This window comes from Typopeltis vanoorti, chromosome 5 (genome assembly GCF_054136105.1).
Source record: "Typopeltis vanoorti isolate ZY-2024b chromosome 5, IOZ_Tvanoo_1.0, whole genome shotgun sequence".
NCBI lineage: Eukaryota > Metazoa > Arthropoda > Arachnida > Uropygi > Thelyphonidae > Typopeltis > Typopeltis vanoorti.
In genome coordinates this window covers 51268256-51283355 of record NC_143553.1, presented here as the reverse complement: position 1 = coordinate 51283355, position 15100 = coordinate 51268256, and the positions used below count along the sequence as shown (strand labels likewise).

Genomic DNA, 15100 nt, shown 5'->3' with positions numbered 1-15100 from the left:
GCTGCAGAAAAGGTGCCCATGGAATGGAAGGAAGGTAAGATAGTGCCATTGCATTAGGGCGGTAGCAGACTGGAAGTTCTAATTATAGGCCAGTTTGTGTGTCATCAGTAGTTAGTAAGATCTTGGATAAAGTAGTGAAGGACCGTATACAACATTGGGCAGATGAGCGTAATGTTATCCGTGAGAGTCAACATGGATTTGTGAAGGGGTGCTCTTGTTTTAGCAATATGCTAGCCTTTTATGATAAAGTTACAAGAGCATTAGATGAGGGAAAGGCATATACTGCCATTTTCTTAGACTTAGCAAAGACATTTGACAGGGTGCCACATGATAAGCTGATATTTAAGTTGCAGCACATGGGTCTGGATGTCAGAATGGTTAACTGGATTCAGGATTGTCTGTCCAATAGGTATCAGAGAGTTGTGTTTGGTGGGGCAGTTTCAAGGAAGCAGAGGATTACAAGTGGGGTCCCACAGGGCCTAGTACTGGGACCTATATTGTTTAACCTTTATATCAATGACACTGTCAGTGGATTGCAAGGGGATATTCAGTTGTTTGCGGATGATGCAAAGCTGGGAAGGATTAAAAGTAATAGTGCAGATGCAAAAATGTAAGGTCTTGAGGTTTGGGAAACATCGATGGGACACTGCATACTCTATAGGAGGAGTTATACTGGAGGAAGTATGGGAGACAAGAGATCTGGGGTTGATGATTGATAGAAACCTGAAATTTAGGGGAGATGTCACCGGCAAAGGTTGGTCGATTGGTAGAGCCTCTGCTACTAATGGCTCGCAAAAAGTTAAGAAAGTTTGAGCGCAGTTAGTAGGGGACCAATTGTTCGATGCTGTTGGCACACTCTCCCTCAATGAGTCTGTGGACTCCCTGGAGGTGTCTAATAATAAAAATAATAATAATGCAAAGGTGGTGAAGGTAACACAGAGGATTGCTGCAATAATGAGAAGGACGCTGACCTGCAGAGATAAAACAGTTATCATTCTGTTGTATAAGACCCTGATCAGACCACACTTGGTCTGTTGTTCTCAGATTTGGTCCCCAGGATTTGAAGGGGATAAATTAACTGTGGAAAGGGTACAAAGGTGGATAACAAAGATGGTTTCAGGACTGTACAATGATAGTTATGAGGATCGGCTGAGAGATTGTGGACTGCAGAGTTTGGTGGATAGAAGAAGGAAAGGTGATATGATTATGACTTTTAAACTGTTGAGAGGTGGTTACAGGGTTGACACTGGGGAGTTCTTTTGCTTGGTTGAACAGCGGGAAGGAGTGATGACAAGAGGCCATCCCTGGAAGTTACGAAAGGAAATTGTGAGCAAGAAGGTGAGGAGTGATTTCTTTGCATAGAGGGTGGTTGAACCATGGAATGCATTGCCTGATGGAGTGGTGAGAGCGAGAACGTTCATCGAGTTTAAGGAGTGGTATGATAGACTTTGTGTTTCTTAGGGGGGGGGCCTCCCCCTCGATGAGTCTTGATAGACTTTGTGTCTCTTAGGAAGGACCTCCCATGATGAGTCTTTTGACTCCATGGAGGCCTGAATGATAATAATAATGGTAATCCATATAGATAATAACAGAGGGGATAATGTACATCCTTGTCTGACACCAGATTTTATATCAAACAATCTTTCTATACTTCCTTCAATTCTAACTGCTGACTTGCAACTTAAATAAGACTAAGTATTGCTTGATATAATGCCCCATGGACACCATATAACTATATCATTTTGAATAGCTTTTCTCTTGGCACCTTGTCATATGCCTTTAGCAGGTCTACAAAACTTAATTACAGATCTTTGTTATATTCCCACGATTTCTCAACTATTTCTCGTAAAGTGAAAATCTGATCCTTACGGCCTCTATTTGGCCTGAATCCAGCTTGTTCTTCAAGCTTCTCTTCCACAATCCTTCTCAACCGTTTCTCAAGTATACTTGCATATATCTTACCAGGAATATTCAGTACAGAAATACCTATGTAATTCTCACATTCAGTTATATTTCTCTTTTTATATATGGGTGCTATAAGAGCTCTGCTCCAATCATCTGGAATTCTTACCTCTGTCTAGGCCTTCTGAACTATGCAGTGCACCACTGTAAGACTTTTATACCTCCATACTTGAGCATTTCTGGTTGAATATTCTACTCTTGATGCCTTTCCACATTTCTGGCTTTTGATGGGTTTTTCTACTTCAAGTATGGATATGTATTCCTGACTGTATGCCTGGTCAGTGTATTTTACCACTGTGCTGTCATCACTGCTTGTTCCATTTACCAATTTTTCGAAGTAATTACTCCATACATCAAGGATATCTTTTTCTCCAGTTTTCACATCACTTTTACTATCTCTAATACCTTTCTTCCATTTTGGAGCTTTTTCAACAGCATCCAGAATATTTTGCCACTTTCCTGATATTTCTTTTCTGTGTACCTTCCAAAATCTTCCCATGGCTTTGTTTAGCTAGTTTTACACAGTGTTTAGCTTTCTTACATTTGTCTCTGTACTCTCTAATAGCACATGCTGACTTATTGAAAATTCACAAGGAATTTTCAATAATCTTTCTTCTTTTCCATTGCTGCCTCTTTGTGTCCCATGGAGTTTTGATTTTTCTATCCTTGCAGACAACCTCGCCACATGCCTCTCTGACTGAATCAATCAATGTTTTTCTTCAGGTCTTGCCACTATATCTCCAAGGTTTGGCTCCTTTTCTCAAACTCTTTCATTTTTTTTAAAATATTGTTTGTATATTTTAGTCTATAGATCAGATAATTATTATAATAATTATATATAATGTATATATAATTGATAATTATATTTACAGTGGAGTCAAAAAGGAAGACAGAGCAAAAACAGGAATAATGATTTTTATTTGAAAATCAATTTAAAAACAAAATCACACATTACAAATACTGGAATGAGAGAATTCTAGGACTAAGATTGCAAATAAGTCGTGACTTCCTGACTGTTATTGGTGTCTATGACCCAGAGCAAAATAACAATGGCTTTTATTCAGAGTTACAAAAAATTAAAGATAAGCTTAAATGATTATCTGTTGTTATTATTATTATTAATATTATAAATATTTATTAAGATATTATTAAGCAAACTATATCCGACACACACAGAAATACTAATCTATAAAGCATTATGTAATAACATTTTAAGTTACAGAGTTATATCATATGCATTCTGCACAGATTACAATTGTTGCAAAAGAAAATGATAAAACTGATATTCTGGGAACAGAGAGAACAGCCCACTTATATGGGCAGCCAGGACAGAACACAAAATAGTTAAGGTGAAACACTTATGCCACAACACAGTCATGCTAAAACATCACTTCAGTCCAAGCTAGAGTAACCAGAACAACATATCAGATAACAAGACCACAGTTAACAAACTACATAACATATAATAATCACTATGGAAAAGCCACCCAAAGTTTCTACATACCTGACATGGTTAACCCGACATGAAACTGCAGAGAGCTGAAACAGGAGCTATATAGATATTATAGCAAGACTGAAAATTAGAGGGATCTCTCTCTCTCTCTCTCTCTCTCTCTCACACACACACACAGGTAACCCTCTCGTATAACACAGATGTCAGGTTCCATAGAAATGCCACGTTATATAAATTGCATTATACGAGACTTAGATCACATACAAAAAGTAGGGTTAGGTTCCGAAACCGTTTTTTTTTTTTTTTAATTATATAAACAACAATGACATATCCAACAAAAACAATATTTTTATTTAATTCAGGTAATTCATGTAAGTTAAGAAAACATAAACTATGTAACAAATACGTAGCATAAAATTATAAAAATTACAAATTGTACATCAATTTCATTGCACATAATGCATAAATGTTTTAGGCACAATAAAATAAAATAGTTTAATCGTCATCACTGTCTTCAGAAATAACATTTCGTAGATGTTCTTTAAGTGGCCGGAGGTCGTCACCACTTGAAATCTCTTGGACATCATTTGTATAATTCTCATTGCATACTTCAGCTGGTTTAGTCATCAAGAAGTCAGTAATAAGACTTTGCTTTCCAGTGCAATTTTTTATTAAGTTCATAATATGGCGCTAAACAAATATCCAATTGTCTTGTGAATTTTCCCAAGCGCTCCATTGAGGAATCATTATCCGTAAAATAACTTCCTAACTTTCTTGCCAAGTCCAATCCTTCTGTTAATTTCTTTAAACTGAATTCTTGAACGGATTCATCAGAATCTTCGGCAGAACTTTCCCGCCATTTCATTCGATGCCATCTATTAATTGTACCAGTTCCTCCTCATTTAAATCTGTTTCTCCATCAATTAATTCACTAATTTCGTTTTCAACCATATCGCAAAAGCCCTCTCCACCAAAAATGTGTGCGACGTTTATTATACGACGTAGCTCAGCATCCACTGGAGGTACGAAATTTTGTTCCAGAACAACTTAAGGCCATATTTTTTTTCCAGCAAGCATTCAGCATAGAGGGTTGTAATTCCTTAATGGACAGAGATATAATTTTTACAAAATTCAATATTGAAAACTTCCATGCTTGAGGCAGTGTCATGTTTGGATTAGATTCCATTTTTTCCAAAATTAATTGAAATGTTCGCCGAATATACTATGACTTAAATGTTGATATTATTCCTTGGTCGAGTGGTTGAATAAGTGAAGTAGTATTAGGCAACAAAAAAGTTATTTTAATTTTCAGATGGCTTAAATTTGTTAGGTGGCCTGGTGCGTTATCTAAAATTAGTAGAATTTTGAAGTCCATATTATTTTTCTTTGTGTAACTTTCTACATCAGGTACAAAACATTTGAAAAACCAATTTTCAAACATGCTAGCTGTAACCCATGTTTTTTTGTTGGCCCGCCAATAAACAGGTAGGGTGGACTTGTCGAGTCCTTTCATCGCACGAGGATTTGCGGATCAGTTAATAAACATTGGTTTTGTCATGTAATCACCTGATGCATTAATACAAAACAGTAGAGTAATTCTATCTTTGGAAACTTTGAATCCAGGAGCTGATCTTTCATTTTTTGAAATATAGGTGCGTTTTGGCATATTTTTCCAATATAATCCAGATTCATCCGCATTGAACACCTGCTCTGCACTGAAACCACCTTAAATGATTTTTAAAAGTTCTGCTGGGTATTTCCGGACAGCTTCAATGTCTGCTGATGCTCCCTGGATTTTATCATCATCATCATCATCATCATCAAATTCCTGCCATGTACCCTCAAGGGGTGTACAGGATATGATAGTACTACATGAAAAAAATTACATCATTACTAACATCCTATCTACAATTTTCCTCCAAATCAGTCTGTTACTTGTCAAAACTCCAACATTATCAGATCTTATATTTCTATCGTCTAAGGCACTTTGTACCATATCAATCCACGTATATCTTGGTCTTCCTCTGGGTCGTTTTCCTGCCAACCTGGCAGAGAACACTTGTTTTGCTAATCTTTCTTCGCCCATTCTGTTTAATGGATTTTAAGATTATACAAAGAAAACTGCTTTTTAAAGTTTTCGAACCAGCCCTTACTGGCACAAAATCCATGCTGAGAGATTTCTTCTGAAGAATCTTGATCAAGTTCTTTTAAATGTTTATAAACTTTGAGAGCTTTTTGCTTAATAAGGTGTCCATCCAAAGGAATTTTCTTTTGAGTGCAATCTTCTATCCAAATCATTAGAGATTTCTTCATTTTTTCTATTAAAATATTGCGAACACGAGCAACGTGCTTTGCACTTACTGTTGACCTAGCAATAACACTCTCGGATTTTATGTTCATTTTGTTCGATTGTTCGAATTGTTGATTCATTTAAATTTGGAGTCCTTACAACAACTCCTGGTTTTTCTCCAATTTTCAACCAATCCAAGATTTTAATTTTTTCTTTGAGAGAAATGAATTTCCTCTTCAATGTTGGTTTTTCCCCTTTTGTTGCAGTTTTAGTGGCCATTACAATAAAAATAAACTTTTACATAAACAAAAAACATTACATATGTATGTAACTCACCAGAAAATAAACTGCTCAGCTTGAGAATAACACAGTTATGATTTTAAATGCACTTTCCTGGCAGAAAACGAAGACAATTTTCAACATTAAATACTTTATACAGTAAATCCTAGATGGCGAACCTATGGCACTCGTGCCAGAGGTGGCAAGTCTGAGAATTTTGCTGGCATGTCAACGATTTACAGATGATATCCTTTTATACGCTTATAAATCATTCAGGTTTTTTTTTTTTTAATTGTTACAATACATACAAGCTGAATTTTGTTTTAGACAAGACAGCAGCTATAAAGATGTGCATATGATTGGTGCAGTATTAATGAAAGATCGTGCAACCTAAAGACAAAAGCAACCAACAAGTGTTGAATTGAAATGCTAATTCTCTTCAATCGAATTCCATAACATCTGAAACTGTCATAACAACATTCACTATTAGTTTTAACACATTCACAACAGGTTGTCATTTATTGTTCTGACGGAACTTCTCATTACTGATTGGCTCAACTCACACAAACGTTTCAACCTTTGGTTAAATTTTTGGCCTTGCTTGCGTTTTAGGCGGCAGGCAAATTCGCACATTCATTATATGGCATGTTTCAATTCTTGGTAGTCTTTTATTTTAAGTTAGCCTTTGTGATCTGTCATAATGATATCGAGAATTGCAAAAGCAATAAAACAAACACTTATTTCATAATTGAAGAATAGTTTTTAGTTAGATACTTCGGTGCAACATATGGTTTTGCATTTGAGGCGTGAGAGGAGATGTGATTTATTAGTTAGCACCATTTTTATTCCATCTGTCTCTAATTGCACTATTTGTTGAGAATGACACAGACTGCAAAAGCCTCTGCACAGTACCTAATTCAGTGATAAAATAAAACTAAATTCGATACCTATAACTACTTGTGCGATACGGGCAGACACAAATTTAATGAAGATAAAATTTGATTTTTAAGTCCTGCAGTGAAATATAAGAAAAAAATAAATAAAACAAAGGGTTACTAGAAATTGTAGACTGCGTTATATCGAAACTGCATTAAAAGAGGGTCACCTGTGTGTGTGTGTGTGTGTATATATATATATATATATATATATCTTCATATATGTTTCCAAGCATATACATATAAACTGTTAAATCCACACCTGTCTCAGATAAGCTCTGCAGAAGCTTTGAAGAAGAAAGCAGAAATGCTACCCAAACAAACAAACAAGTATATCAAAAAGAATGTACTCAGTAATTTGTATACTGAATTTTTGTAGAGAAGTAAAATGTCTGTATGAAATGCAGAATCTATAATAAAAAAATAAAAAAAATTGAAAGAAAAAGACAATGCAAAAAAATTATTTGTATAAATATAAAATCATTTTATTATTATTAGTAGTATTGAACTGTGTGTTGTATTACTGCATTGTACAGTGACTTGTATGCAGGTTCGTGCCAATCCATATGTAAATACGATGGATATGGTATTTAGTTAGTTTAAAAAAAATGTATATTTACATTTAGAATCTTGCGACTGTAAATTACAATTACAGTTATATATTAGTTATTCATTATATAAAAACTGTGTGTAATCTTCATCGTTAATATTTGAACAAAATGTCTTGTAAATACATAACATATAATTAAAAATATTATTAAAAAGTTTTTATTGAAATCTTATGTACAAAATGAACCATATATGGTTCATTTTGTACATAAGATTTCAATAAAAACTTCTGAACTTTGTAAAATAATATGTTAGAATGTGACTTAAAATGATTATTGTATATATGTAAATATGTTAATGATCACTCAAAATATTATTATTTTAAAAAAAAAAGATAGAAAAAGAGAGAAAGAGATTAATAATGGGAGATTTCAATGCAAGGGTAGAGAACATTCCACTCGGTACAAATATTGGAACAAATGGTGAAACTGCATGCAATATGGATATAATAACATAAAAATTACTAATACTTTTTTCAAGCATAAAATATGTTGCTATAAATTCACTTAGGAAACAAGAAACCTAAATAGTATAATAGACTATATCAACAGTGGGTAAACTGCGGCTCACAAGCCACATGCAGCTCCCGAGACAATATTGGTTTTCATTATCATTTTTCCTAAACTTTTATATTAATAATGTATAGTTCCTGTAGTATTTTATTTCGTAAATGCTTTAAAGATAAGTAAAAAAACAGATATTTTGAAACTTTAAATTTTTAGCTTTTAAATGGTACCAATCAAAAGGTTTGTTTGTTGAAAAGTGTTTCGACATTTGATGGCTTGTGTCGCTTCCGCCAAAATTAGTTCCAAAAGTGACTACTATGATCACTGCATTACCCACCTCCTCCGTTGCCTGGACTCTGCATCATCACTCTTCATGTAGTACAAACAAGTTACATGCTTGTGGTGATAGTGGAACATAACTAGTGTAGTGTAGTGTAAATAAATACTTTTCTGAATAATAAATACTTAAGATTGATTTTAGTGAAAGTTATAAAACCTTTGTTTAAAAAGACTGAGCAACAGAAGAGTATAAAACGGAAATACGAACAAGAAAAGAGAGTGTTTAACCAACAATGGAAGGACAATTTTGCTTTTACTGTTAAGGGTGAAAAGGCTCTGTGGCTCTTGAACATTCAAAAATGTATGAAAATATATGTGGCTCTTATTACCGAAGAACTTTCCCGCCACGGGACTATATAATAGCTCATAGGAAAACAGCTAATATGATACTAGATAGCCAGGTATTTAGAAGTATAGAAATAATGAAAGAGAAAACTGATATAATGCTAATTACTAAGTATACAGTGGAAGAAATAGCATTACAAGAAATTCAATAAGCAATACAGTGTTGGATTCTGAATATATAGAGATTGGAGTAATTATTATTTGCTTCAGAATCCAACATGATCTTCCATCACAAAGGCTAGACTTGTAAATATTATTTAATGTAAAACTTATTTACAATTTAATATTCATATAACTACTTTAATTTTGTCTAATATCTAATTATTTAATCAAAGATATATGTATTAATAATGAAAAGACTGTATTAAATATTATTAAGCTATTTTAATTATTACTATGTTAATATTATAAGAACTTGTATTTGATAATTTAACTGCACATTAATTGAAATGTTAATATTCTCTGTTTATTCCTATTTGTAGAAATTTAACATTATGTAATAGCTCAATTTTATTATATTTTGTTTTGTTGTCATGGAGACGCATGTAAGCGAGGGCGAGTTGGAACACCATGTGAAAAGAAGGTTTATTGAAAAGTTTTAGATCACGAGAATAATTTAGGTGGGAAGAATGGATATATAAGCGATGAACGCTGAAATTATGAAGGAAGAGAGAGAGAGAGATAGAAAGGAGAGGATTGGCATTAGGTTGGAATCGGAGCATTCGGCATTTGGGAATCACAGTGCGATAATAGCAAGTCGGCAAGTCACTCAAGCAGCTAATAAAGGCTACTAGTCGAGAAGCAGTTAGCTAATAAGTTGTAGAATAACAATTATAGTTACGGAAAACAGCTGAGAGACTATTAATTAGACTAGCGATACTTGAATTGAGATATAATTTCAGGGCCGACCTGTCAAGGACACACAGAATCTTGAAATAAAGCATCGAGTAACTAGGGAATAGTAGAGGCTGTAAAATTGAAGTTTACCGTTAGCTGTGTTTAGAATTGTAGTGTCTAAAGAATTAATTGAATGCCGGAAGAGTGAACAACTGTGTATATAAAACCTCAAGTTAAGGAATTATTGTGTGTTGCCTTATTTCATGAGTGATCAGTAGTACTTATGCAACAACGTTTGTTTATGTGTATAGTGATCGACGATTAATTCAGTTATTGCTTAGAGGAATTATTTTAATGAGTGCCGTATACTGTTTAAGTATTTACAGTTATAAAAAGTTTACGTATAAGTAGGTGAAGAAAAAAGATTATCGATAAGATTATTCCAACCGTTAATATTCCTATACAGAGGAGTGTGAGAGTTTCATCCTAGAATTTCCTTATACTAACAGTAACTATTGAGGAAGTTGGCTAAAGTGTAAATTTAAAAGTGTTTGTTTGCGAAGAGGTATTACGGCAATTTTTTTTGTATTTGGAACTTAAGGAACTGTGAGAAGACTGTATTATAGAGATAACAGATTTACCATTGTATGAGTTGAATGATTGAATTTACCTGAGGAGTTAAAATGTTTTGTGATATCTTAATTACTGATTTGAATTTAAGTGTAAAATTTGTGATTCTAAATTAAATGTTTGTTTTTGTTTATCTAAAGTTGTATTTTGCCTGAATCTCTTTTACTGCACCATTCATAAAATATTCGAACCAAAGCGGGTAAATTAAGTAAGTTAAATATACTCGGCCAGTATATATAATAACAACATATAAAGGAAGGGTAGTTGAGAGTTGGTTTATCTTCAATTCTTGAACTAATTCAGATGTAAAGTGGCGTAGTCTTTAAATATAAATTTTCTTTATATTTGAATTAGAAATCAACTTACAACTTATCTATTAGTTAAGAACATCGTAATAGTAATCATGTCGGATCCAAAGTATAGATTGAGAAGAAGTAGGATCCAACAACAACAAAGCAAAGCAGAAAAATCCTGATTTGCTTTGCTGTATTGGTTGGAATAAATATAGAACTTATTAAATATGAGGTATTCTATTTATCAAACGATTTTTTTAATTATTTTGAGATTTTTTGAGAAATTTTGAGAGTTTTGAAATTATTTAACAATATCTGACAGCAGGGAAAAATTCCAGAAACTTGGAATAAGGAAATTATCATTCCAGTATATATAAAAAAGACGATAAGTGCAACTGTGAAAACTACAGAATCTTCTTTCTTCTTCTTTCACTACGCGTTATTCCTGCTTCCTATGCAGGGTCCGCGTGTTACTTAGATGCGACTTATTGTTAGTACCACTCCCAACCGACCTGTCGCCTAGTCTGCCGCTGGGGGGGGGGGATATATTTTTGGCTGTAGAAGCATATGTTCACGGGGCCGGTTTGCCTACTTGTGGGATGAAAAACACCAGATAAACTGGTGGAAAAAACCCTACTGTCCGTGCCCAAGACCGGCTAACTTGGCTATGCCTGAGAAAGATCCTCAAAATTCCTCATGTCTTCGATGGAAATTGAACCTGGGACACTCCTTCCCCAGGCATATGGTTGTGAAGCGCAAAGCCACTAGGCTAACCGCGTGGACTGTGAAAACTACAGAATAAGTCTCCTAAATACTGTTATAAGTTATATGCACAAATATTAACTTCAAAACTTAAATCATATGTAGATGATGAATTTTGAAGAACAAAATGGCTTCTGAAAAGGATGATTGTGCATTGATTCAGATTTTACATTAAAAATCTTAATGGAAAAACATTACAAATTCAACATAGAAACACACATAGCATTTGTTGTAGATTATTAGAAAGCCTTGACAGAGTCTTAAGAACAAACTGTGGACTGTGCTCAAGAATATGAACATTCCAAATCAGCTGCTTGCTGCAATAACTAAAATGTATCAAAACACCAAATAACTATAAGAATCAATGAAGAAGTTATAGGATGGAAATCAATAAACAGAGGGTCTGTGAAGGATTCTCAGTATCACCACTCTTATTTAATTTTTGTATAGATGAAATAGTAAAGAAACGGAAGAAAAATATAAAACCAGCATTTAAATTGGATCGTGGAACTGTACTTAATACCTTTTTGTTTGCAGATGGCCAAATAATCATAGCAAGAAGCAAAGATGAACTCCAAAGATCAATGTACTCTTTAAACATAATTGCTAAAAATTTGGAATGCAAATATCGACAGACAAAACAAAAACTATGGCTTTTAAAGGACCATCTCAGTCAGAAGTAAAATCATGATTGAAAATAAAATTTTAGAACAAGTTAACTGCTTCAAATACCTTGGATGTGATGTCATATACAAAAGAAGCTGACATTGATATCAAAATTTCAAACTTTCTAAAGATAACAGAAAACAGAAATGATCAATAATATTTTCAAATCATACAAGAATAAGAGTTTATAAAGTTTTGACAAGACTTTCTCTACTGTACGGAAGTGAATTACGGACCATAAAAACTGCAGAAGAAAAAAGAATAGAAACTGGAGAAATGAAATTCCTGCAAAGGGCAGCAGGTCTCTGGGACAAAAAAAGAAGCACAGAAATACATAAAGAACTAAAATTAGACTCAGTATTGGACAAAGTATATGAATACCGAAAGAAGTGGATTGACTATATTGGAAGAATGGACAGTTCATGACTACCCAAAAAATATTCTGATACCACCCATTTGGAGGATATAGAAGTCAGAAATGACCAAGGAAGAGATGGAATGAGACTAGAACAAGCCCCTGGCCTAAATCTCTGAAATGATAATGATGAACAACGTGAAATTTCATCCTAATTACACAGAGGCAATGAGACATCAAATGTTATGGAATAAATCAGAACTATTACACCATTGCTATGACATAACCTAGAAAAAAAAAAAAAAATTGGGGATTCCTTGGAAATGGCATTAGATCCTAAACATCTAAATATAAACCCAAGTATCAACTTGTATGAATATATCATAGCTATTGTTAGTCAAATGTATGCATATGAATGCATCAACATGCACATTGTGCCAAACAATGTAATGTGCAATTAGAAATATTTAAGAAAACATCAGTCTTCTATAACTACATAGTGGTTGTCACCTTTGTTAGTTTTTTTTATGATGACCCCACACATGAAAGGTCACAAGATCTATAGCACTACAGTGCCATGTGTGTGCAAGTAATTAAAGGAGAAAGTGTAGCATGTTGATATGCTTCTTAAAGAGTGGGAAGTTGAACTCAGTGGGAAAAACAGTATGGGGAAGATTGTCCCAAAGAGTAGAGATGTTATGGAATGAAGGAAGCTGATGAAAAGTTAGTTTGGTGTGTTCAGAGCTGATCAGCAGGTGTTAACCAGTGGTTGCTCTAGTTCTTACATAGTAAGAAGAAAGTGGTGGAGGAATGGTGGCAGCCAATTCAGAGCAGCAATGCCCATGAAAAATTCTATTGAAATTTTCAATAGAAATTTTCATGGGTATTTCATAGGTGCTATTTCAGTGCAATAGAAATTGCACTGAAACAGCACCTATGATAGTGACTTGAAGGGAGTCTGTGAGGGAAGTGTCATCTATTAAGCAGATTGCCCTCTTCTGAATATCATTAAGAATTTTTAAGGAGGTCTTGGGTGCTTCATCCCAAATGTGGGAACAGTACTCCAAACTTGGTTGGATCTGAGACTTGTATAAAGTATTAGGAGTTTAGAGGAAGAGAAGTAATGTTTAGAATGGAAATGAACACCAAGCTTTTTAGTGGCTAAGAGGTTATGTAAGTAATATGTTTGTGCCAGGATAAACTGTATGCGATAGACAACCCAAGAAGAGAAGTTGATCTTGAAAGAAAACCAGAACATTATCAAAAATGGAAGGGAATGAGGTAGGATTTTTGCTGTGGGTAATAAGGCAGGCTTGAGTTTTTTTGGCATTGAAATATACTAAGTTGTCTTCACCCCATTAGAGGATGTTGGAGAGGTCAGTGTTCAAGTCATTGGTTATGGAAGATCTTGATGCATCTAACATTACGGTAGTGCAGGGTTTATTGACTGAGGAAGAGGAATGTGAAGAGTACTGTCATTGGCAAAGCTGTGAATAGGATTTGAAGTCTGGGAAAGGAAGTCATTGATGTAAAGGAGGAAGAGCATGGATGAGAGCACAGAACTCTTGGACACTGCAACATTGATGGGGAAATCTGATGAGAGAAAGCCATTCCACCAAACTTTATTGTTTTTCTACTAGTTTGTATGTTTAAAACTGAGGAAATTCTGTGTAATTATGGTGAAATGTAGTGCTGTTAATTAAAATAATGGTTACCATCATTATTCTGGTGTTCCCTTATAAACTGTAACTTATATGTGTGTGTATATAAAACTGATTTCTGTGAGTATTTGGAGTTTATTTTATATTTTAGAAGACTGACAGTGAAACATGCATGTTGATGTTTTTCTTTAAATCCTAGTGAAGATATTTTTAATGTGTATATCACTCAGTTGCTTAGTTCTTCATAGTTAATTCATTTAATGTTTACATTTTTTATGGCTCCATCTAAAATTTCGATGGTCTAGAAGTAGCAATATCTTTCAAGGTCATGTAACAATAGTTAATTGAGTTCAGTTGAAATTTCCTTTATAAGCAAATTAGAGAGAAAAAAAATAAATTCCTTCCCATTTTTTTTAGGTGATGGATGGGTTTGTAAAGCAATACTAACAGAAGGCCATCAGAGAACCATACGAAGTATTGCTTGGTCTCCTTGTGGTAACTACCTTGCATCAGCAAGCTTCGATGCTACAGTCTGTATATGGGACAAGAAAAGTGGTCAGTTTGAATGCATTGCCACTCTTGAAGGCCATGAAAATGAAATAAAGAGTGTAGCTTGGTCATCTTCTGGCCAATATCTTGCCACCTGCAGCAGGGATAAAACTGTGTGGGTGTGGGAAAGTAAGTATTTTTCACATGTGCATGTGCACACACACACTTACAATTTGTATTTCTTATTTCTTAAAATCAAAGGACTCTACTTATCTGAAGACTTCATTTTCTTGCATTTTGATATTCATGATATTTAATTTGATGGGAAGATATAAGAAACTGAAATTGATTGTTCTTAATATGTTCAAGAAAATCAATATTTCAGAGGAAGATATAAAAAATTAAAATTTGTTAAGTATAAAAATATCAAGAAATATGCAACTTACAGAGCAATATGTTAACTGTCATATGAATGACGGTTTTTAAGAAGAGTCAATGTTTTAAAAGCTATGACTTTGGCTCATTGTTTTCAGTTGCAACTTGTTTTTATCACATAGTCATTTTACTGTATGAAGGGTAGGTCTCATTGAAAAGTCACTCTTTTATCAAATATGGCCATAATAGATAATCAGGTGCTAGATTGAGCCAGTGATTCTGATTAAGACTTGTTTTTTTTCTCCTCAGAAAGC

At 34.0% G+C, this 15100-nt stretch overlaps 1 protein-coding gene across 2 annotated transcripts in view; it reads left to right on the top strand.

The window, feature by feature from the left end:
- Ciao1 (cytosolic iron-sulfur assembly component 1) overlaps positions 1–15100 on the top strand; it is a 102740-nt gene that overhangs the window by 22219 nt on the left and 65421 nt on the right. For both annotated transcript variants that reach the window (XM_090392427.1, XM_090392426.1), the window contains exon 3: positions 14340–14600. In XM_090392427.1, the coding sequence (XP_090248553.1) occupies positions 14340–14600 (261 nt within the window). The remainder of the gene's footprint in view (positions 1–14339; positions 14601–15100) is intronic.